The following is a 24747-nucleotide window of genomic DNA, read 5'->3' on the forward strand; positions in this document are numbered from 1 at the left end:
ATGATGAGGTGGATGTAATACATGTTTCATTTTCTTCTCAACTTTTCTATATCTTCTTATTATATCTGACTGTGTGTGGGCAAGTGACAAAAAGTGTTGCACTCATGTCGACGACACCTTTTAACGGTTAAACCGATCTGCCTGCCTCAGCCCAGCCCAGCCCAGCCCCCCACAACAGAAGTAAGTAAACAAAATGCGTTAATATTTTTAACACGTTATAGGCCTATTTCAAAATTAATCGTGGCTATTAACGGCTTAATTTTGACAGACCTAAAAATAACACAAGATCCATGGTATGACTATACACGATCAGGTTCACTAATTGGCTAATTTATCTGGCTGAATAATTGTGCTAATTAAAATCGTGATAGCTCCCTAAAATGACTTTTTGCAGGTTGGGATGTCTGCTGTGTGCTGCATGAGTGTGTTTCACTAATTCACGGATTGGGATAAATGCAGAGACCAAATTTCCCTCACGGGATCAAAAGAGTATATATACTTATAATTATACACCCGGATCTCCTTACATGGCAACGATGGCAGCTTTGGTTATTTTTTCAGGTCCCGACAGGTCCCGACCCACCAGTTAAAAACCACAGGCCCATAGTCTATGCACAGGCCTAAAACATCTTGTAAAATTACACATTTTAGAGCCCTTGAGACAAATATTTTAGGAATTTCTCCAAAGCGAATTACCTGCAAGTACAGTAGCCTAGTACGAGTACTTTTCCTACAAGGTGGTAAAGGAAAGGGTGAATCAAACGGTGGACTCTCCGCCTCCCTTGCTGTCGTAATCTTTGACCACACCACGTGAACAAACAACACCAAATAAGTCTGAATCCTAGCTTAGAACTCTAGCCTAGCTACTGTTCTTCGATTTCACCCTACGAAATGGCTGCTGTTTGGCGAGCCCGTAAATTCCCTCGTAGTATCGTCCGCTTCTCTGACCGTGAACTGTAAACACTTAACTGAAGGGACACTTCGCACACCTTAGAACAAGATCTGACGGATAAACAGCTATGGTTGTACATTGCATTTTTATCTATTATGTTAGTTACCAAAGTTAGCCAGTATCGATTAGCAAGCTAGCTGCTAATGCCTTTGCAGGCTCACACCTACTGCTTAGCATGACGTGTCTGACATTAGCTAGCTAGGGCAGCTAATGCTAAGACCGATCATCAGGTCACTTTTAACTTTGGTAAACACGCTTTAAAGTGCTTGCCTGATTAGCACATATGTATTGTCTAATATATGATGCTCTAGATGATGACTGATGTTCATAGGTGGTCATTGAAAGTGTGAAAAATTAGCAAAAGATATGCTATAAACTGGCATGAGTTTGACATCACTGAGGGCTATAACATTACACAAACAAGTCATCTTACTCAGTGTGCAAATGTAGGCTACACTTGGCAGTAGTAAACTAAAGCTAACGGAATAAATGCCTGCAACTATAACACAATAAACTCGTCAACGAATGTTTTGGCATGTTCTGCGTCTCGCATACTTACTTGGTACAGTTCTGAAAACATGTATAAACAAAACATAGGTATATAAGTTACTTACACCTTGCTTTGACATATCAGCGTGATAACGAAATAACCAATAATAGCCTAGTTAACATTGTAGTATTGGCCTGTCATAAGGAAAGGGAATGGCATATATTGATGTTAAATCACTTGAATCATATTTACCTGTTCTCTTAAGCTCGTGCAGCATTTCATAGCTATGGTGTAAAATTGATGTGGGACTAAATGGTTATTTAATTTTAAAACAGGCTGAATTCAATAAGAATTCTGAAGGTGGCACCGAAGAGGGGGAGGATGAGAACACCGATGACCCTCATCTTGAAGTGAGTAGGCTATAGAGCCTGAAATTGGGAAAAACTTGAAACGCTTTCCTTTGTCTTCTAAGCCAAAAAACATTTTTATTACTCCAGATTTCCATAGGGTATCAAAGGCACTGTAATCGAGCCTGTCCATCTGTGTGGGCGTGTGTTTATGTGTCCACTCACATACCTGAACTACTGGTCTGATTTAATTAACATGTTCATATATGGAAGAGGGCTCACACTATCACGGTCCTCCAACTTTTGTAATCTGGACCTTTTTTTAAATATTATTTATTTGATTTTTTTTGTACATTTCTTTGACATTGCAAGACCCGGGCGAGGCCCAGTATTTGTAGGGGCCTGCAGTGTTTCCTCTATGTTGATTTGGTAGTGGCGGCCCCCCACGGTTTAATTTTCTTCCTCCACGTATCAGAAATGGGGCAGACGTACAATAGTCGCAGTTGCCTTTTAAAATTCATTGTGCAGACCTGTTGTAGATTCTCCAAATATACAGCTCAATCACAACTGAAAATAATGCCTCATTGTGTGTGAATAGAGGTGAATACATATAATTGTTTGTGATGCAGCGAAGTGTCAGTTGTCAGTTCCGTGGGACGGGGGGACGGTGGGGGGGGGCCCATTGCTTAAAAAAATCCTAGAGGAAACACTGGCCTGACTGCATTTGCTCAGCCAGATGTCACACTAACATATTTGAAATGTCTGAGTTGAAAAACACCTATTTGAAATGTCTGAGTTGAAACATCCCTTTTTCCATCTTGTAGTTGGAGCTTAGTGCTTTTCGAGCACAGTGGATGTCTGAACTTCTGCCCAACATGGACTCCAGGGGGCTGAAGAGAGACCTGTCTCGAGCAGCTGACCTACGTAGAAGACAGGAACTGATCAGGGAGCAAAAGGTAGACTGCCTGCCAGCACACCTTTAGTTACATGCAATCTGTCTTACAATAGTGGTGTTTGATTTGAATGCTTGCATCTTACTATGAATTACCAGTGACGCAAACTTCAGAAACTTTAACTTCAAAGCGAATGCACTAAACTACTGCATCAAGTACATGAATCAGATATTCAATATGTTGCTGTTTTTTGACTCCCTTCTTCTCCTGAAGGCCAGAGAACTGTTTTTAAGAGCAGTTGAGGAAGAGCAGAATGGATCGGTTTATGAAGGTATTCTATACCTCCTATGCCTTCATAAGTCAGATTTTCCAACAATAATAAAGGCCACCTTTCCCATGTGTTCAAAATGCTAACCGATTGTTATGGTCATCTGTAGCCATCAAGTACTATCGTCGGGCCATGCAGCTGGTACCAGACATCGAGTATAAGATCAGTTACACCCACTCACCTGATCCAGATGAAGGTGTAGGATCTTAGTAAGTGAATTAGTAATTAGTAAATTAGTAAATTTACTTGTATTACATTTGATATTTAAATATGATAGTGTGTTTATAAATGTAGCTGCAAAGACATGCATACCCTTACCAGAATTGGTAATCTCAAGGGAACTGTGTTGATTTGCGCAGCAAATGAATGAGAAGTAGGCGTAAACACTGGTGGTATGCAGCAGTTTGACAAGTCAAGCCACAGTTATAAAATGCTGAAAATCCCTGTTTGTTTCTCTGTAGCCTAGAGGAGAGTGAGAGCGACTGTGAGATAGACGACCTCCTCGCCTACTTCCAGCAGAAGCTTTCTCTGCCTGGCTCTTCCCAGAGAATATGTGAGCCAGAGATGGAGCTGTCTCAGGTGCACATCTCAGGTAAAGCCAATATGCTTTAGTCCCTCTCTTCCCATGTTCAGGGGTGTACTGGGAAAGATATGTTGTATGAACATCAACATGGGATTGGGGATAATGTCATTATCTCATGTTCTTCCATCTCCTCATCTGCCTCTTGTTATGGTCTCTTAACTCCTCTCTGTCTTGTGATAGATGTTCTAAACATTAAAAGTACACTATGCAAGATGTTCACCTTCACCTAAAAGACAACATTTAAATGTGGAACTATGTGTTGTTATTGGTGTTGTCATATTCACATGAATGCAAGTAAAAAAGGAATGTGAGTTTGCTGGGCGATTTTGTCAGTCCTGTTGTAGAGATTGTAAGATTGATCAAACAGACACATACTTTATTGATGAAGGAAATCATTGCATCATTTTTATTTCCTATTCATTTACAAATTATTTTTAAATACTATGACTTAAACATAGCCCACTAGGTTTAGTACGAAACACTATCCATGTCCCTTCATAAAGGTTCCTTATCCTAGGAGGTCCTACATGCCACAACATGTTAAAGTATGTCTGGAGCCCCCTCTTAAAATCTCTTTTAGCAAAGCTAATCTCTGTCCTGCCCTGTCAAAAGGGTTGTGTTATATTCCTCCTGTGTTATTCAGTGGCATTTTGTGTTATATATGTGTTTGTGTGTTATATTATGATATATTCCTCCTGTGTTTTGCTTTTGGATAATGTAAAGCACATTGAGTTACCTTATGTATGATTCAAAGATTCAAGCATTTTTATTTGTCACATACATAAGAGTTACTGTTGTAAAAAAGTAAGTGAAAATGCATTTAGCTGCCCAACTTTCCTGTGCATAGGTGTCTAATTATAAGGATAAAGAAAGAAAGATTGAAATGCGCTATACAAGTTAAACTACCTTGCCTTTTGTCTTAACAGTGTTGCCCCGAGAGGTGCTGATGTATATCTTCCGCTGGGTGGTGTCCAGTGATCTGGACATGAGGGCACTTGAACAGCTCTCTCTGGTCTGCCGAGGCTTCTACCTCTGTGCCAGGTGGGTTGAGTCAGGCAGCTAGGCAGGCAGGTGTCCTCTGCCCTGTCCCAGTTTTCACCAGGTGCAACACAGTGACAAAGTAAACCCAAGTGCAGAGTTAGGAATACAAAGTTGCATCAAAATGCAAATGGAGATTTAATCCTGTTATTTTAATATATCCAATGATGACCCCTCTTTCTCCTCTGTGGCTACCAGAAATAGTGTGTAATGCAAAGTGAGTGATGTTTGTAGTGTGTGTGTGATGCTAAGTGAGTGATGTCTGGAGTGTGTGTAAAGTGTTGAGTGTGTGATGTCAGGAGTGTGTGTGTAATGCTAAGTGAGTGATGTCTGAAGTGCGTGTAAAGTGTAGAGTGTGGTTCTCGATGCTCTCTAGGGACCCAGAGATCTGGCGCTCGGCCTGCCTGCGCGTCTGGGGCCGCAGCTGTACCAAGATGCTGCCATTCTCCTCCTGGAGGGAGATGTTCTTAGAGAAGCCCCGCGTGCGCTTCGATGGTAAAAAATCAGCATGGAGAAGATGACTGTTGATTTTGGTTTGTTTGTTCGTGCGAGTTGTGTAATCAGAAGGCCAGAGAAAACAAAGTCAACTACAAAATGAGTGTGTTGCTGCTCAATAAGCATGTGTAAAGAGAGACAAAGCAAACATCAAAAAATAGCATTTAAAAAAAAAATCTGAACAAAGATTAACTTTCTTGATTTTTTATTTTTCCTTTTAATCCTGTAGGGTTGTACATCAGCAAAACCTCGTACATCCGACAAGGAGAGGAATCTCTGGATGGCTTCTACAGGGCCTGGCATCAAGTGGAGTACTACCGGTAGGTTGACTTGCACCGCATTACAGACCTCATTCTTCGATTTTTACCTTTCTTGATGGTTCACATCTAAAATTACCGGCTTCCACCGTTGTGCCCTTGAGCAAGGTACTTAACCCTGAGTTGCTCTGGGGAAATTGGCCCTTGTAATATAATTGACAAATGTAAGTCGCTTTGGATAAAAGCGTCTGCTAAATGAATATATGTAATGTAAATGTAAATATATTCGATGTACGTTCACAAGTTACTCAAATTAGATTCAAGTCACATCAGCCTGGTAATGTGAACCTAACTTGGATCGTCTTTGGTATACCTGAGGGGTATTTCACAAAGGCAGAATTAAGACATCCAAGATTAGTGGTAAAGCGAGGTTTGTCTGGTCAACCTAGCTCAACTCGTTTCACTAACGCCAATCCAGGATGAGTAGGAGCAACTATGTCAAGCCAGGTGTAAGTAATTCAGGATGTGTGCGCGTTTTCGTTTCTGTTCCAAAGTGCCCACAGTTAAAAGAAAATAGCGTCATTCACACAAAGTGAACAACCGCTTTTGATAGACTAGCAATGAAATAAAGTTTTCCTTTTTTGAAAGGGGAAACACTAGCCTGGCGGGCCATCCTATATCATTGAAATGTATAGTCTGGAATCGAGCCATTCACCTCGCTTAATCCAAGGGGCGGGCTATTGCATGCCTAGACAGTTTGAAATTGTCTATATCCGTATCCAGTCGGCAAAACGGCAAATACATCCTTCTTCGAAAGGAATGACTTAAGTGCATTGTGTTGCTCAACTTTCAAAGAAAAGCACAAGTCCAACTCCTCCAAAGTTGACGCCAACGCCGATTCAAACAACCGCTCTTCGTTCGCCATAGCCACCTTCCTTGTTGTTCACCGTCGCAGGACTGTCGCCATCCTGTTAAGCCCGCCTTAAGACTCTCTAACAAAATAGAGCGCTGTGATTGGATGACGTCCACGGAGTCAGCCAATAGAAATCCCTATGGTTTGATACTAGACGTACAGGCTGAGCAAATTAATTTGCCGCCGCTAGGGTGCGTCTAGATTTCTAGGCTAGGGAAACACGGCTATTTCTGTAAAACAGCGAGAGTAGGCGTGGTGGACCAACTGAATGCAAATCTACGTATGCACTCACGTGTGAATGCTTCCTTATCTCGGCACGCGACATCATTAAGAAAGCGCTTGCCACTGCAAAGATGCACATAGTACGACTCTGTATACCTTTATATTGGCTTTATAACCGAATTCTGGAAACACCTTCGAAAAATTGCCCTTCTATTTCCAATCGACTAGTAGGCCTAGACTATTAATCAAACGTCTATCAACAAAAGAAGCAAACGAGTATGTTAATAATTATAAGGCTATCACCATTAAAGTAATAACCATATGGTAGGCAGACAATCTGTTTTGATTTGTGAGCAAATACATTTAGCAAATAGTAAATAAATGGAATAAAGCTCCTTAACAATTCACACGGAGGTCTGATTTGAATGACAGCTAGCTGAACCAATAACACAACATAATTACCTTTAGAATTAACTTAGCTTGGCTGTTAGCCTGGACGGGACCAGGCTAGGTGCAGAGAATAAATCCCCATGGTAACTTATGTGCCATCTCTTTTGTGAAACCGAGGCTAAATTCATCCAGGATAACCAAAAAATTCCAGCTTAATCCCTTATCTAGGTTTTGTGAAATGCTTGGCTTGATCTCTTACCTGTTTGTTTTTGTAGGTACCTGCGCTTTTTTCCAGATGGTCAGGTGACGATGCTCACCACTCCAGATGACCCACTGGTCATTGTTCCTCGTTTGCGAAGCAGCAACACAAGGTTTGGGTTGAATTTACTTTGAACTTTATTTGCAACAAGCATTAAGCATTAAATATAGCTACTCCATGGCATGAGTGTTGAACTGGCTCATCAATGTTGGTGCTTAATGCCCATGGTGTTAAATCAGCTAATTCATTTTGCTTACTTTAGCTTTAGTTAGACTTTGCCCATCATTCAAATTAGGGGCCCTAGGACTCAGTGGACTCTGTGTCATTATTAACATGTATCCTATTTGTAAGCTGCCTCTAAATCAGTGGTATGTTGTTGCTAAGTTGTATCTCACTGGTCTGTTTAGGGCGGACTCTGTTCTTTCTGGTCATTACCGTCTATCTCAAGACACAGACAATCAAACCAAAGTTTTTGTTGTTGTCACCAAGAGAAAGGAGGAGGTAAGTGGAGGCAGACGGGAGATCCAGATGTTTGTTTATTCAGAGGTACTTTGTAGTGGCACACCCTCTGACCATCTCAAATCTGCCCGTGTGTTTTCACATGACAGAAGAACCGTTTATGCAGGCGGAACGCTGCGACAGATGCGGACCATAGCTTCCACGTGGGGCTGCAGCTGTCCTCTGGGGGGCGCCAGCGCTTCAACAAGCTTGTGTGGCTCCACCACTCCTGCCACATCGTCTACAGGTACAGCAGGCGCTTGCTCTGCAAATCTCTCTGCTCAGCCCTTGATACCGCATGCACACATGGTCAGGGAAACAAACTGTTTCACATGCGAAACTTTGTATGCTTTTACAAGTTAAGCATAACCCAGACTATGTGTGATCTTTATGTAATGGATTTGTTAAGTTAAAGGTACACTGTGCAACATTTTCACCTTTTTTGATAGTAAACAAACTTATAATAAGCGGATTGTTCACCTAGCAAAGTCTTTTGATATTTAATGACTTACAAATGTGATGCTGGAAAAAAGTGCAGAATTTGCATAATCTTTACTGAAATAGTATTTCAAATATCTACAGCGATGTCCTTGACCAATTGCCATGAACCAAGTTTTTAATGGAGAAAAACACAAATAAATAATTGAAACAAACTGTATAACCTAATTGTGAGACTACCCACAAGTAATACTCTTTTATTCTTTGAATTTTTTCACCTCTTCTAGATCGACTGGAGAGACAGTTGTCACAGCTTTCGACATGGATAAAATGTACACGCCCCTGTTCTTTGCTCGTGTGAAGAGCTATACTGCGTTTTCTGAGCGCCCCCTGTAGGTTAGTGAAAGGGATGCACGTTTGACTTAAAAATACCCACAGGTATTCATGCAGCCCCCCCCCCCCCCAACACAAATTCATTTACCTGTCCTTGCTTCCCAGCTAAGTAACAATATTGATGAATGTACTCCTGTGTATTTGTGAATATATTTAGCTTGCTGTACCTGTAGGACTGGTTCCTGGCAAGCCCATGTACTCGAATCAATAATGCTGAACTGAGATGTAACTGCTACTGATCGACATGCAAACCTCCCACACAACAGAACGCTATAGTAAAGAACCATCATGCTCATCATGTCATGCTTGCATCTGTGTGTGTTCACTTGGTTTGATATTGAATGCTCTCACAATGTTCTGTGAATTCTTCTACTTTCTGTACATCACACGAATAAAGAGATCATCAAAGACCAATACAATTAATACATCTCTTCTTTCTGGTGTTCTGTAGGATAATAGTACAGTAACAGGTGTTGCCCGCAGTGACGGCTATATCTATATTAAAAATGTTGGGGTCATTTTGTTAATTTGTGTAATGTATATAAGGTTTTGAACCTAGTTGCTCTGTTCTCATTTGCTGCTTACTCCATTATTTAACGCTTAGTTTTTCCCCCTTACAATAAGGACACGTATAATCCAGGTATTACATGCTCTATTATGTCTGTAGACTTTTGAGAGATTTAGATTAGGGAAAATGTTATCTTGGAACATTGATGGATGAAGCATTTATTGATGTTTGCCACTATTGCTGCTTTCAGTGTATTGTTAATATGATGACTGTATTTCACTATGTAGGCCTTTCCGAACTCTTACATGATTTGCACGCTTGTTCCTAGTAAAGCTTATCAATCGCTGCAACTAGTATTCCATGTACTGTAATGAGGTTGCCTCCTCTTAAACCTACTGATCCTGCAGGAGAGTGCAGCTTAAAGCCAGTGCCCTCCCTGGGTTCTCTCATTTCCAAAAAAATTCTGTAGCATTGAAATGAAAATGTCTGTGGTCTAGAAAACAGAATAGTTTGCTTGGTGCAGTTAATCTTCTAGGCTTCTGCACACATTGAAAGGTGACCACTGAAGTGTGTTCTCCCAGCATCAACACCTTATCAACATGAAACAACACCAGCCATACATACTCACACCTTTATTTAAACTTCACAGACAGAACAGTCCAACAATGAGGTGTCTAACTTTAACTTTTAACAGTACTTGTAGAAAGCTGAGTACGGTCCATATGTGGTGAGCTAACAGACAAGAAGCTGGTGTGATGCGGGGACTAGTTGCCCAACTAATACCTGAAGCCCATTGAGCATAAATTAGTCTTCATTCAAAGGTAAATAAATAAAAGACAAACACATGTAAAAACTAAAGGAAAATAATTTAGAATATAATTTGTTGTGTTATGTAATTACATCCGAGTGGCAAAGCATGGATTACTGTGAGTGGTGTGGACAGAGAACAGTCTAAACAATTTAAAAAAGTGGCACTTTTCAAATACAATTCAAATACATTTGGGTGTTACAGTTTGGAAAAAAAAGTGTCCAAATGGACAGCAATAACATTACTTATTGCTCTTGGTGTTCTTGTGTTCAGTGATTGGATTAGCTGGCACAAATACCTTGGAAAATTCAATCAGACAACTCAAATGCTCATTAGCTGCCAAATTATCAATGGTGTAGTAAGGCATATGGACAGCACAGCATATTCACATTTTTAATACAGTGTGCAATGACTGATTTTAAGTCAAACAGCACTGAACACATTTATTAAGGCAATATTCACAGGGAAATGGAAAGTGACACAACTGCGAATAACATTATTGGGCTGGTTTGCCCAGGGGAAATTTAGGTCAAACTATAGGGCAGAAAATGTCAACTAAATAAATAAAGGAATGGGAACCAGTTATTCCAGTGAGAGAGGAATGGAATGGAATTCATCAATGACAGAAAAGCCATTGTAAAACATGTAATTTTGTAACAAACAAGGGGTAATGGCAAGGCTATGGGCAGGTTAGAATAGCTGGTGCATAAATCATATTACAGTTGCCATGGATTTGAACTGTGCCCATGAATTTGAACTTACCTCTGAGATATTGGACCATATTTCTACCAAATCAGATGTGACCAAATCTAAATCTATCTCTTCCAATCCCATCCATTGGATTAATAGAGTATAAAAGTATCGTAAATATTCACACTGTGGTTCTACTACATTATGTGCGTTTGGGGTACTTTGTACAACCAGTTGATTTTAATAATCAGATGTACTGCTGCAGCTACAGAGATCTTTGCCCTGCAATGGTTTGCCTTCTTAAGACTAGTCACTGCGTGAATTTAGGGCATACACACTGACACACATACACTCAAGTGCAAGTTTACTTTGTGGTTGGCCATCTGGACAACAGAGACAGAAGTCAAATATGGACAGAGCACAAAGTTTCAGTACGCTGCAGACTGGATACTGTAAGCGTGAATCTTGTTGTGTCTGTGTCCCTCATTTACATACACAACCCCATCCAAACTCTGTTTAGTTTGGGAGGCTTGCCGTTTAATTGCAGTCAAGAGGGTGAAGTAGTGTACATTCACATTGAAACGGACAAGCGGAGTAATACTGTCAACATTCACAATGCTAGGTCTGGACATGGTGAGATATTACAGAAACATTGGTACTTCAAAACCGCATCAACACAGTACAAAAGTACAGTAACAGCAGTGACAGCCATCTTAACTGCCATTGCTGCTAAACCTGAACGTAAGGTTGGTTCACACACACATGTGAAGACCTTGTAGTTCAGTTCATTGCTATGTGACTTTTTTTTTTTCGGCCTAAGATGCTAAAAATGGCTATCATCTCTACAGGCTTTGAACCCTGGGTTTTCCTGAGTCATCATCAATGCATAAGATTAATTTTCATTTCAGCCTCAGGAGTGCAGTGGAACTCGCTGAAAGAAGCTGATAAGACTTTTTTTTTTTGGGGGGGGGGGGTAATGTCAAAATACTCTTATTTAAATTAACAATAATGTCTGATAATATTTGGTTCTGTCGTCTCCTAAACCTAAGCCTTTCATCAAAACGTCTCTCCAGACAAAGACACAATCTGTAATGTTTCAGAGCAGGCAAACATTCAGGGGGGAAAATAAAATAAATTGGCTGCGCTGAATTTTGCACAGGAAGGGCATGTTAGACCTGGAGAGGTAAACAGTTGTTGATTTAAGACTGCAGCCACATCAAGAAAACTACAGGTTCATTCAGGGTATTACGGTTTACCCATCCTACTGTTGGCATATTTGGAGAGGGAGGGGCATTAATTTATGTAAGCACTATTGTGAAATAAAAAGTAATTTTTGCATTACCTTTTTTTTCTCATTGATCTAGTCACTCATTTGGATAACGCATGCATTTGCTTGTTTAAGGTTTAAGCAAGCTTTAAGGAAGCCATTATGTATTTGTGATAATCGCTAGTGTTGTGACATCCCATTTTGGATCAATTTGTTTCACATAATGTATTTTGTTGATTATGTTATAAGGATAATTTGCTTTATGTTTAATATTGAGGCTGAATTTATCAAATAGAACCCTTATGTCAGTGGCTGGTTACATGACAAAGACTAAGAAACTAATACTTGTATTCAACAATCATCAATATATTAACTAAAAATTATAATCTTTAATCTGCACAAAGGAAATGTACCTACTGACCCTCATCAGAAGATTCCCCATGCTAGAACTCTGCATAATCTCAGCGGTCATGTGTTTTGATTCAATATGAATAATAACAGGTCATGGTGTGCAACTTCAGGAGTCTCAAAGATCAAAATGGCTTTGGCTTTTTTCTACAGTGGATAAAGTCTGCATATATCTCCTATGGGTTCCTGATAAGAAATCTCGCACTGCTTCCTAGCAATATTGTATGGATATGCACTACTGTGAAGATAGTGAGGTTTGCTTATGGGCCTGGAGCAGATGTCAATCAGCCCTCAGTTTCCTGTAGTTTTTGCTGTCTGTGGGGCCCACCCCATTCATGTGGCCATTCTTTGTCGCTGCTGAGCCGTTCTGATAGTCCTTCTTTAGGGACACGCCATGGCTCTTGTAAGTCTGCAAATGATAAGGTAAAATATAACAGTTCATATAAAGTACAGAGATACCTTAAATTCAAATCCAGTTCCAGTTCCAATCTTCTAATGACATTTGAGGATTGTACAAGTGTTGCATTCTAGCACTATAGCATATTGTGAAGAGAATGCCCGTTAGATTATGCTTATTACCTTGACGTAGAAGTTTGAAAAGAGGAAGATCATGGTCACCATGTAGGATATCTGGAAGTAAAGCCAGCCCATGGGAAAGCCACACGGCCAAACCACTGCAAAAGTCGTCTGGGCCATGGTGATAACAAACTGAATCTGAAGACAAAAATGAGAAACACATCTTAAAACACAATGATGAGTAAATCATACCTTGCTAGTAGTTAAACATGGATTAAGCCTTATCTATGACCACCATCTCTTTTGCAGTAGAGGTCTTCATTGAAGTTCTCTGTAGCCGCAAACCCACTATTGAGTCAGGCCAAGACAAAGCCATGTTCAAGCTTACAGGTGATAATGGCCGGGCTTCAAACACAGCAATAAAAACACATTTGCCTACCCATTATCAGGCAGATCTGTCGTCCTAAATTCCACCCACAAAGCTGCCTCTATGTTAGTCTCCAACGCTAGGGTTGAGTCACATCCAGTCCTTATACTGAGAAACCAGACCCCAGAAACTGGCCCTTAACTGATCATCACTGTCTGCCAATGATTTGGCAATTTCAAAACCCAGAGCTTGCAATGGCCGCAGACGACATGCAATATCACAGAATCCAATTCTTGTGAATGATCATGTTTGGAAGACAGTTGCCTAGGGAGGAAGGTGATGCAACGGTCAGTCTGTCTGTGTGCAGGGCACAGGGCTCTGTCTCACCAGCTGCCCCTGGGTGATGAACTTCTTCCACCAGAGGTAGGGCCGCATGGCCGGGATGGCCGACAGCCCGTAGTAGGAGTACATCAGGACGTGGATGAAACTGTTCAGTGTGGCCCCAAAGTACGCTGCCAGAGGCAAAGCAGAACACAGCCGATGAACCAATAGCAACAATCAGGTCATAGAAGATATTAAATGCATAACTTTACTATAGTCTTTGTGTGATATTTCACAAGCAGAGTATGAGCAGTAGCGGTGGGAAACAGAGAGATCACTGTGACCATTCTGTCATTTAAATGTGAACAGCAGTTAGTCAGTAAAAAAAAACATGATGATCCACATAAAACTGGAATAAAGACCTTAGTAAGATACATGTTTGGGGAAAAAAATCGTGGTGAGATATTTTTGAAGAGGACGCTGACCTAGCACCTCTACGTTAATAGGGACAAAAATAACCCAAGGGGCCTCTGAGAATGGGAGAGAGCTGACAGCCTTTTTCTATATTCAGATAAGAGACCTTGATGCAATATCGAGACTAGAGCATCAGGACGCTTTTAAAACCTATAAAAGACTTCTCATTTCCATTTGCTTAAACTGTGCTGCAGTTGCTGTATAATGTGCATACACAAATATAAATCACTCAACCTTCAATTGACATTTGAGTTATGGGCAGTTTTAATACCTTTGGTACTCAACTTAAATGGTTTCATAACATTTCACTACATTTATTTAATTATTTTATTTTTAAGTTAGAAGGTCAGCAATGGCACTGATTGATGGTCGTCTGGAGATATTCAGAGTGCTCATCTCCCTCGATCAAACACCACCCTAATGCTGCTGATAAAAAGCTACCAATGTATGTTTCAGCATGTGACTCGTCTCTCCACCTCTTTCCACAGTTGATTTGTTTGTTTAAAATGTGCTTCAATGTCCATGGAATGGAATGGCATGCATACCAGTACTACCACAGTCTTGAGTTAGCCTATCTGGGTTTCTGTGTTTGAACTGGAATGTGTACAAGGCTGTCAGATTTCACAACAGTCAAGCCTATTTTTATTCAGGACCGTGATCAGAGTTATATGAATGTTGATAAGCAATCAATTTAATGATAAGCAATCAGTCATATTTGCCATTGGTGCTCAGGATACCAATCATGCCTATCGAATACTGAAATCTGAAAAAACAAAATTGTTTCTTAGGGCGCATTAGGCCGTTTGGCTAGGACCCGAGTTCGTTTGGACCGATGGTTCGGTGATTTTTGCTAATGTGAACGCAGTCTACTGAACGCAGGTGCGGACCAGGGTCCGCTAGAAAACGGGGGTCTGGGGTACAGTTTGTTAGAACTTCAGTGCAGTTCGGATGCTATCTGTTTCCACCCAGTGTGAAATGCGCCCTTAGATTGGGTTTTCCTACTGGGCATTCTGTATAAATCAGTAAAACAATCCCACATGCAATCAGTCTATGACATTGCTGACCACATCATTCGGGATATACTTCCATGTCAGTGTGACCTGCGCTTGCCCTGTGATACATAGTATAAGTATAAGTATAAGTATAAGTATAAGTATAAATATTCTTTTGATCCCGTGAGGGAAATTTGGTCTCTGCCAATCTGTGAATTAGTGAAACATACACAGCACACAATGAACACACAGTGAGGTGAAGCACACACTAACCCGGAGCAGTGAGCTGCCTGCTACAGCGGTGCTCGGGGAGCAGTGAGGGGTTAGGTGCCCTGCTCAAGCAAGCACTTCAGCCATGGATGTGGGCATGGGAGAGCAGTGCTCAACCCGCCCACATTTTTCCTACTGGGTCGGGGATTGAATCGGCAACCCTTCGGTTACAAGCCCGAAGCCCTAACCTGTAGGCCAGGGCTGCCCCCTAAGTAAGCATGCAAATAAGCAGAACCCAGTTATAATTTATTTGGATGCATCGTATGTTGTGTCCCTCCAGATATTGTTTTTTTCTAAAGCATGCAGAACAAGCATCAAACCAATGTTTCAGCATGACTCCACCCTTAGCTTTGATCCTCATATGAAATCACTCACTAAGATTGCTTTTTTTCACCTCCGTAACATTGCACGCCTCCGACCCTTCCTCTCTGCTAGTGATGCACAGACTTTGGTTCACTCTTTCATTATGTCCTGTTTAGATTACTGCAACTCACTTTTCCTTGGTCTCCCCACTAAAACCCTTCAAAGACTACAATATATTCAAAACTCTGCAGCTAGGCTCCTCACCCATACCAGACGATCAGCACACATCACCCCCATTCTCCATCAACTCCATTGGCTGCCAGTTCCGTCCCGGATCAAATACAAAGTACTACTACTCACCTTCAAAGCCCTCCACAACCTTGCTCCCCCCTACATCTGCGACCTCCTGACCCCTTACACTCCTTCCCGCTCACTCAGATCCTCTGACCAAAACCTCTTGGCTATCCCCCGCTCCAGACTCTCCACCCTGGGTGGCAGGTCCTTCAGTGCCTTGGCCCCCAAACTCTGGAACTCCCTCCCCCAACCCCTTCGTGCCTGTCCTTCTCTTCCTTTCTTCAAAGCACATCTCAAGACCTTTCTGTTTAATGATCACTTCTCCTCCACACCCAACACATAGTTCCTACAGATAACTTGTCTCTGTTGTATTGTTTGTTTGTTTGTTATTGTGTTTCCCTGCCTTCCTACTATGTAAAGCGACCTTGGGTTTGAGAAAGGCGCTATATAAAATAAACGTATTATTATAAACTTATTATAATGTTTACACCCGGAATGGTTTTGAGATAAGAATGTGAATCTTTGATATGCTGTTCTTAGGAATGAATTTGTCCACAACCTGGTACACTCACACTCACACACACTTACTAGTGTTACTCTAACGCAGGGGTGGGCAAACTGTGGTCCGCAGACCGGATCCGGCCCGCCAAGCTCTTTAATCCGGCCCGCCGAGCATTTAATTTGGTTATCAGGCTGCTCGTTATGTTTTTTCCTACGATAGACGACGTTGGTTAGCTTTACTGCAAACTGCTTTTCACTCTTCTCTTAGAGAACGTTTACAATGTCAATGTCAAAACATCATGTTACATAGAGATGATAGGCATACTCTTTGTTATCTCCTTTGCAGCTGGTCTAACTTGAATGTTCTGCTACTCCTAATTGGGAACGCGTCTGAGCGCTCACGAGAGGGAGAGAGCAGCAGGTTCCAGCTGGCTTGCCATTGTTGATAATTGATATCTCCTACTTATAAGAAACGTTTAAAAAAGGAAATCATGAAGGCAACAGTAGTTCCCACTACCGACCATTTATAAACTGTGAGAGGGCACAGCCATAGGTACAGCAGTAGCCATAGCGGAGCAGAGCTAGCAGAAGTTCATTGAGAACTGAACGTGAATTGTTCTTAAAGCGACAGTGCACAGTTTATACATTTGTTAAACACCATCAAATTAGCAATATTTTTTTAAGCAATTATTATTTTAGAACAAAATTACTTTTGATACTAAATGATAGGCTATGAATTTCTTTTTTTGTGAGTGTGTGTGTGTGGGTGTGTGTGTGTGTCGCCAGGCAATTTTCAAAACCCAAAGTGGTCCTTGAGCCAAAAAGTTTGCCCACTCCTGCTCTAACGCAACAGAGTCGAAGGAAAAACACTTACAGTGTCCACACGGCACCCAGTTCATGACAAACCACCAGATGTTGAGCATGCTGGCATGGTGGTAGATGTGCAGGAATGTGATCTGGTGATTATTCTTCAGCAGGATGAAGAAAAAGGTGTCCATGAACTCGATCAGCTTGGAGAAATAATACCACCACAGGACTCGGATAATCTGACGGACAGAAGCATGAGACAGAAGCATGCAATCATAGTGTTGTCAGTGTGACCAGGATGCAACAAGAACAATTGCAAGTTATAACTCGGCAAATACAGCTTGTACTGGAATTGCCTCATCACAATCATAGGCCTCCATCCAGCTTGCTATTAGCATATGAAATCATTCACAACTGTCCCATGATTACCTTGTTGTCAGTTTCCCTGGCGCTGTGAGTGTCCTGACAGAAGAAGTTGTACTCTCCTTGCCACACTGCCGTCACAAGCTGTGGAGGGAGAAATCTTTAGGGCACTACCATAATGAGCTGATCCATAATGAAGTGCTCCAAACTCCACAGTAGTGGAGTCACTGTGAGAGTTAATAAGACGCAGCGGCCTCACTTTCGACAACATCACAGCGCTACACTGCAGCAAGACTCCATCACCTTTATGCTAAAGCAGAGCTTGGATTACTCTATGTAGAGACTCTATGACTAAATAGTCTGCATATTTATGAACATGTGAGGGTTGACAGCGGAGCAGCTTGTAGCTCAAGTCTGCACTGAAGTTATTGTGGAGGCAACAGCTGAATTTGAATCACCCATATATTCTGGGCTCAGTGACTTTTTTGCTGTGTTAAAGGGTATGGGAATGTGAGATAGACTTGCATGGATGCATAATGATCCTATTAAAATATAATAGCTTAGTATATTGAGAAAGATAGTATGCCAGGCTAATCCAGCGCTGCACGTTATTGCCCATGTCTGACCGGAGCTTGTAAAAATTATTTGTGGTCCGCTGAGCAGAACCCTTGTCACCAGATAGGAGATCCCACCCAATTTCTCCCCTGACCTTGTGATCCCTCTTTGTGTATTGTTATAGTGCAATGCCCCCCCCCTCTTCTCCATCCTCCCAAAACTGATGCCACTTGTAAATGGTGTCTTTGTCTAAACACTTTGACCACTTTAGGATGTAAAATGCTTTGTATCAGAGCATCAAGGTCATCCTCTAATGATTAAAAAAAAAAATCCCCTGAAATCCAAATCCAATTTTAACTCTCTGAATTGTGACATAACGTTGGGGTCGATGCGGGGCAGGTGGGGTGGTGTGTAAACAAAGAGTGTGGCAGTCACGCTAATGTGTCGATGACTTCTGGGGCTTTTGGAGAGGGGATGGCAGTGGGTATGAGATTAGCGTTCCATGCTAGCCCCCACAGAGTACAAAGGGAGAGGGAGAGAGAGAGAGACCAGGCACACGGTGGGAGGACAGGCAGATGTGCCCTGCTGTTGTGTGGAATAATCCCCCTCAGGTTCACCAAGCTGCACTGAGCTGATTCCCTAGGACAGGTGACCTCTAAAAGGACCAACGACTATGCCAGATTTGCAACAGTGGCATGGAACAGCATGCCAGTATCTTTAAAAACATAAAATTGAGGTCATATTGAGCTCATCATTCAGATAGCCTACTGCTCCAGGTAGAGTATGCAGCACAGCTGTATAAGCCTCACTGCAAAAGAATACAAATGTGTAAACAAATAAATTACTTAAATAAACAAATAAATAAATAAATGAGCAAGATAAAGATAAAAATCAATGTTATCAATTAATGAAAGAAAAAGGTTAACTCATATGGAATATTAACTGAACTAAAGGTGTGGGCAATCAATCAATTTTTCAAGTTTCTTCTTTACAGTATAAAACCACAAAATAGTATGGACTTTGATTTAGTGTGCGTATACAGTAGTACGCACAGTAAATCAAATAAACTAACATCCCTGTCTTTTTAGGATGGAACAAAAATATTGAATATTGAAAATACTGAATACTGTGTATTTCAGTAAGTTTCCATGTTGGCTATCCTTTAGTCCGAGCCAAAAGTCCAACAGTTGGCCAGAGAGAGACGGTGCCCAGATATGAGTTTAATAAGTGACCCACATCAGTGCCAGCCATCACAGCAGTCCAGACAGGGAACAGTGGAACAGATGTGACACAAGGGACATTAGCGCAACAGGAGACTTTACACTTTAAGACTATAACCTTTGGCAAGGAGTTACGATCATGTCCACACACGTCCACTAAGTCAACGTTGTGGAAAATTTAAGGAGGTTTCTTCATCCAATGTCCACATGTCTGTACATGCATGCTGACGCATTTGGAGGTTATCTCAAAAAAAAAAAACTTAAAAACTACAATGTTAATGTTAATGTTAATAATGACCTGTTCAATATGGCAACATTTCATGCCATCTTAAAAATCGCACACAGCAAGAGGAAAACTGCAAGAGGTTTTGACCAACAATGCAGGACATTGCAGGCGCTAGTGAAAACCAGGGCAGATGTGTTGTGCTTATCAGACTATCCAGCTGTGTAGGAAACAGCCCCTCCTGTTTTAAGGGGTGCCTCTGGGAGCTACAGATCCCATCAATCTACCTCAGGATTGGCCAGCTAATACTTAAATGAGGGACATAGACAACAGCTAGCTCACACCCATCAAACAGTCCTGGTTGTTTGCTCAATGCGTTCCATAATCTGTGTCATACTATCCTTGCAATCATTACAATACTGCACCCCGGCAACGCACACACACCCAGACATAGTAAGCCCGAGGCTTTGTCTTCACTGTTTTAAGCTGTACCTAAGGGAACTGCTGTTCTGTTCAATCTATGTCAGGATCAAAGGAATTAAAACTATACATAGCAGCATTTTCGGGGGGGGGGGGGGGGCAGATCACCAACAGCCTTCACATGCTCAACACATCAATCACATCATCAACGGTTTGCTGCTGCTCAACTCATCGTGTAAGCTACTAACACGGGTTTACGCCCTAGGGCCCACGCATACTGCTATGTCTTCTTTATACATCTGGATCTCATTCCATCCACTCTTCTGTAATCTATCACACCCACTACCCATGCAGTCACAGATGTTATTTATTCATCACTCAGTTCTGGAGAAGTTTCTTTTTCTTTAAAACAAGCAAAGAATAAATCTTTGCTCAAGAAAGGTAAACTCAACTCAGCTGATGTGAAGAACTATAGACCTGTCTCTCTTCCCTTCTTGTCAAAGGTTCTTGACAAAGTGGAGTTCAAGCACGTTTCTGATTTCCTATCTCAGAGCAACCTAAACTCTAACTGTACGTACACACCGCCACCGACTTGAGCTTCCAAAGAGTCAGGAAGTCATTCATTTTCAATGGAAGCCAGCTTCTCTCAGCTGCCAGAAGCGTCAAATCCGTCGGCGTCGCGTTTTGGGCGTCTTGAGCGACTTGAGCGTCAAGCAGAAAGTTGAAAGTCAGTCAACTTTATGGTAATGAGCTATGATGCGGTTCAGCGTCCAACGACCAGCAACCAATTGAATAGACGGAAGTATTAAGATAGAACATGATGGAACGTAAAATGCTGTCACGTCAGAGCGGCCAAAGCGTCCAAAGCTTCCCTGTACTTTTTTGACAAGCGTCCTTGACAGAGCGACCAGAGCTTCTATGGAAGCTCAAGTCGGTGGCGGTGTGTATGTACAGTAAGCAGTCGGTCACTCTACTTAAACTCTTATCTGTGACTGAAGCATTGAAAGTAGCTAAAGCCTTTACTCAGTTGTCAGTTTTCATTTTACTTGACTTATCTGTAGCCTTTGACACAGAGAACCATGACATTCTCCTCTCTACATTATCTGAGCTAGGAATTTCTGTGAAGGCTCTTAATTGGTTTGCGTCCAACCTCAAAGGATGCTCATTCAGTGTGTCTTGGCAAGGACAGCTATCAAAGTCTCATGACCTTACCATAGGCGTACCTAAGTGATTGGTACTCGGGCCATTTCTGTTCTCCCTTTACACATTCGCTCCCGTGGATTTGCCTATCACTGTTATGCGAATGATACTCAACTCTTTCCTACCTCATGACTACAATTTCTGCTCAACCCCTCCAAAAAGGAGCTTCTGTTATTCCCAGCTAATACAGATATCCCCCAACTGATCAGCATCCAGCTTGGTTCATCTTCACTGACCCCTGCTAAAACGGCACATAACATGGGTGTCACAATTGATGAGTCACCATTTCTCTAAGCATGTATCCTCAGTCTCAAAGCCATGTCGGTTTATCCTATACAACATTTGGAAATTCAGACCGTATCTAACACAATGTACCACACAACTTCTTCTGCAAGCCATGGTTCTTTCCAAACTGGACTATTGCAATGCATTATTAGCGGACCTTCCAGCTTGTGTAGTGAGACCATTTCAGAGGATTCAGAATGCAGCAGCACTTCTGGTCTTTAAATCATCCAAAGCAGACATAACTCCTTTGTAAGTTACTCTTTATTGGCTTCCAGATATAGTAGCCAGAATGAAATTCAAATCCCTCACTCTGGCCTATAGGACAACTTAGTCAATCTGCACCTTGCTAAATGAATTCCACGATCCAGCCCTTGGTCTCCACTCATCCGCTGCAGTCATCTGATGAGCATCTGTCATGTCGGCCTTCCATCCACACTAAAATGCCAGTCAAGACTCTTTTCTTCTGTGATTTCTTGTTAGTGGAATGATTTACCTAATGTTTGTAATTTTAGTGATGGTTATTGGATCTTCAAAAAGCGCCTAAAAGACTTAATCTTGTCACGGTAAGTCACGGTTTGTAAATGTTTATAGTAATTGGCATCATTCTGTTAATGTAATGTTTATTGATGTCATTGTAAGTCCCTTTGAACAAAAATGTCGGACCACGGACCACAAACCATAAACAATATAGCCACTTTGGATCGCAGCAATGAAAGAATATGTGATGGGATCCCATCACATGGTGAAATCAAAAATCCTTCATTTCTGCTCTGTTTCAACCCTGTTGAACCCAATTTAAGATTCTGATAGCATCTTAGCAACATCCTGGATACCATCCCCTAAAAACATCCTGGATACCATCCTCACAAAATCCTGGATGTTGCTAGGATAGTCTGAGAATAATACATTGGTGACATTTCCCCATGTGACGCTTTTTTCAGATTCCATTACATATAATCATTTCACTTTTTTGACATAACACATTCTCTGTCACGTGGACAGTGTTGTCCTAAGCTTACCTCATAGACCATGTACAGGGAGAGGAGAGTGAGGCCTAGATTATACACTACCAGCAGCCCCCTGCAGGAGAATGGCTGCCTGTTCTTCATGTATCTAGGCCCCATCCACACGATCAGGAGGTACATGACAGTCAGTGCAAAAGTCGGTGGGTAGTTATCCAGCAGCAGCCATCCTCGCACTCGGGAGTCTGGGGTAAAAAAAGGGGGGAGGGGTGGAGAAGCTGTAATCTATGCATCCTTTCCTCTGCTAATACCTGCAATACAGCAAACTCTGCTGCAGTGGGAAAAAAAGAAAGACATTTGGACAGCACTCAGAATAGCTGATCTTGTATTGTGTTCTCAATGCAGTGGGAGACAATAAAAGAAAAGTCTTTACAAGTGCTGCCGTCCAATTCGTCTTTGCACTGTGATTGCTTTTTTTGTTTTGCCTTTGAATTTGGCATCTTGTAGTCTTCTTTAAATGAGGAGAGTAGTCCATTACGGTATTTCCTCCTGCTTATCTAGCGCAGCAGACCAGAGACAAATGTATCAGTGGGCTCTGCAGCGTGAGGGAACGAGAAACAAAAACTCACAGACAGCATGGTAGAAGGTGGGACGGAAGCTTTCTGACATGATACAAAGTTGGCGAATCATCTCACATATCATTTCAGGCCTTCAAAAATTGACCAGTTCAGCTAGCTGGCATCTCTTGTGTATTGCACCAAAGCAGTCTTGTTTAGTGTTTATTAAGAACTGGGATCAATGTAGACATTTATGGAGATTGATTTTCTACAAATGACAAATGTAAAAAAAGATCCTTCGTTTGTTCCTGTAATGAAATGCACTGACCATGAGAGTATTGGCAGGTATTTAAATCACTGGCAACCACATGAACACTGGCTTACACATCCAGATTTCTCAGGACAGACAAATCAATATAGGAAACAGCCCATATGAAATGTAATGCCACAACTTTTCATTACTCTAGGATTTGAGGAGAGGAAAACTGCCTCACACAAACATCCACCCACCCCCTCGCAAAAAACGGATTCCATTCATCTTCTTGCTACTTTAGGAATAAATGGGAGCAATCCAGATACATCATTATAGGTGTAATATCTGAGATTAGGATTATACTAAATGTAACAACTAAACATTTGGCAACAAGCTTGTACAGAAGATGACCGTTACAGCTGACTTACCCCTTGGACCCATCCATGAGTCAATATATGCATTGAGATTATGGTTGAATGCCTCCATCCCCTAAGAAATGAAAGAACACAAAAAGGTGCCTATTTTCACTGGTGAGCAAACACAAACATTGCAGTGCATTCAAAATACATAACGTTGACATCAAAAGATTTAATTTGCAAGTATGCATAAGTTAATGTAAAGAGTGAAGTTAATGAAGAGGACAATTAAAAATGTAGGCTACTGGCATCGGTCTACGCTTCTCAAACACTAGCCTACTAGAAGTAACGTTAAATAAACTAAAACAAACACTGAAGACATCATCTGCCTGACTGACAGCCCATTAGCTCACAAACTTCTGAGCAGATCCAACAAACTAACATAACAAAGCAATCGAGGGGAATTAGACAACCAGTTAAAGTGAACCTGCTACAACAGCTTATATGTTAAAACAACTTATTATTACGCCTTTTCGTTTTAATTAATGTTAACTGGTACGAATGGTGCTCATATGGTGCTCACGAATAACCATTGATTTGATACTGCAGCTGCTGGCGGCGAATCAGGGACACACCATCCTTTTAAATGCGGATACTGGAGTCATACAAACCTCCTGAAGTTATGTATTTCCCTCAGCTGAAAAGTAAATAGTCAAGTGCTTTAAACAAACTATTTTCACCTTCATTTATTTTACAGAGGTCATTTTCAGCATCACGTGTCATATCTCACTTAAATGTTAGCTTTCGGCATAACGTTAGCTCGTCCTAATGTGACGTTTACAGTGGGCATCAGAAAACTGGCTTAGAAGTCCATATCATCCTATTTAGCAACATTTTTTTTATTTAACAAAGTAGTTCGACTAAAGCATGTTTCCGCTGGAGTTAATAAAATATCGCCATACCTTTATCTTTTTGGATGCGTAACCTTGGATGCTCAACCCCAGAGCAAATCTGTCAACTCGACTCTCTCTCTCGGTGGTTAGAACGCAATCGCTGTAGGGGGAAGGACGACCACACGAACGAAATGGCCCGGCGCCCTAAGCGTCACCAGTGACGGCTGCTACCTTGAGCTGATGCTGAGGGTTTTATTGCAGCCCCTGGCAGTGATAGGTTGCTGATCGTTGAAACTCAATTGTAGATTTATATCAGTGATACATTAAAGTAGTAGGCTACAGCTCCAGCTGTGTGCATAGCAGGCGCGCACAGCAAGGACAGTGAAACATAATACGAAAAAAGTCAACCTCAGTGAAGCAATCACCCTCATACAAATG

General features: G+C 41.5%; 2 protein-coding genes across 2 annotated transcripts; one reads left to right on the forward strand and one right to left on the reverse strand.

The window, feature by feature from the left end:
- Positions 1–858: 858 nt before the first annotated feature.
- On the forward strand, positions 859–8919 carry fbxo9 (F-box protein 9). The gene is made up of 14 exons (XM_076285578.1): positions 859–1022; positions 1778–1852; positions 2614–2745; positions 2956–3013; positions 3120–3219; positions 3472–3602; positions 4520–4634; positions 5008–5126; positions 5356–5446; positions 7184–7279; positions 7575–7668; positions 7776–7912; positions 8391–8499; positions 8654–8919. Exons 1-13 carry the CDS (start codon positions 1020–1022, stop codon positions 8497–8499), a joined length of 1260 nt encoding a protein of 419 aa, XP_076141693.1. The 5' UTR covers positions 859–1019; the 3' UTR covers positions 8654–8919.
- A 702-nt stretch (positions 8920–9621) lies between these two features.
- elovl5 (ELOVL fatty acid elongase 5) lies at positions 9622–24447 on the reverse strand. Its single transcript, XM_076285579.1, has 8 exons — positions 24379–24447; positions 23489–23549; positions 22308–22495; positions 17452–17529; positions 17090–17261; positions 13448–13572; positions 12757–12891; positions 9622–12586 (listed from the first exon to the last, which is right to left on the reverse strand). Exons 2-8 carry the CDS (start codon positions 23544–23546, stop codon positions 12458–12460), a joined length of 885 nt encoding a protein of 294 aa, XP_076141694.1. The 5' UTR covers positions 23547–23549; positions 24379–24447; the 3' UTR covers positions 9622–12457.
- Between the last annotated feature and the right edge of the window lie 300 nt (positions 24448–24747).

This window comes from Alosa pseudoharengus, unplaced genomic scaffold, assembly GCF_046254945.1.
Source record: "Alosa pseudoharengus isolate Yale_2024_CS ecotype anadromous, Long Island Sound unplaced genomic scaffold, YU_APseudo_1.1 YU_APseudo_1.1_scf_15, whole genome shotgun sequence".
Taxonomy (NCBI): Eukaryota; Metazoa; Chordata; class Actinopteri; order Clupeiformes; family Clupeidae; genus Alosa; species Alosa pseudoharengus.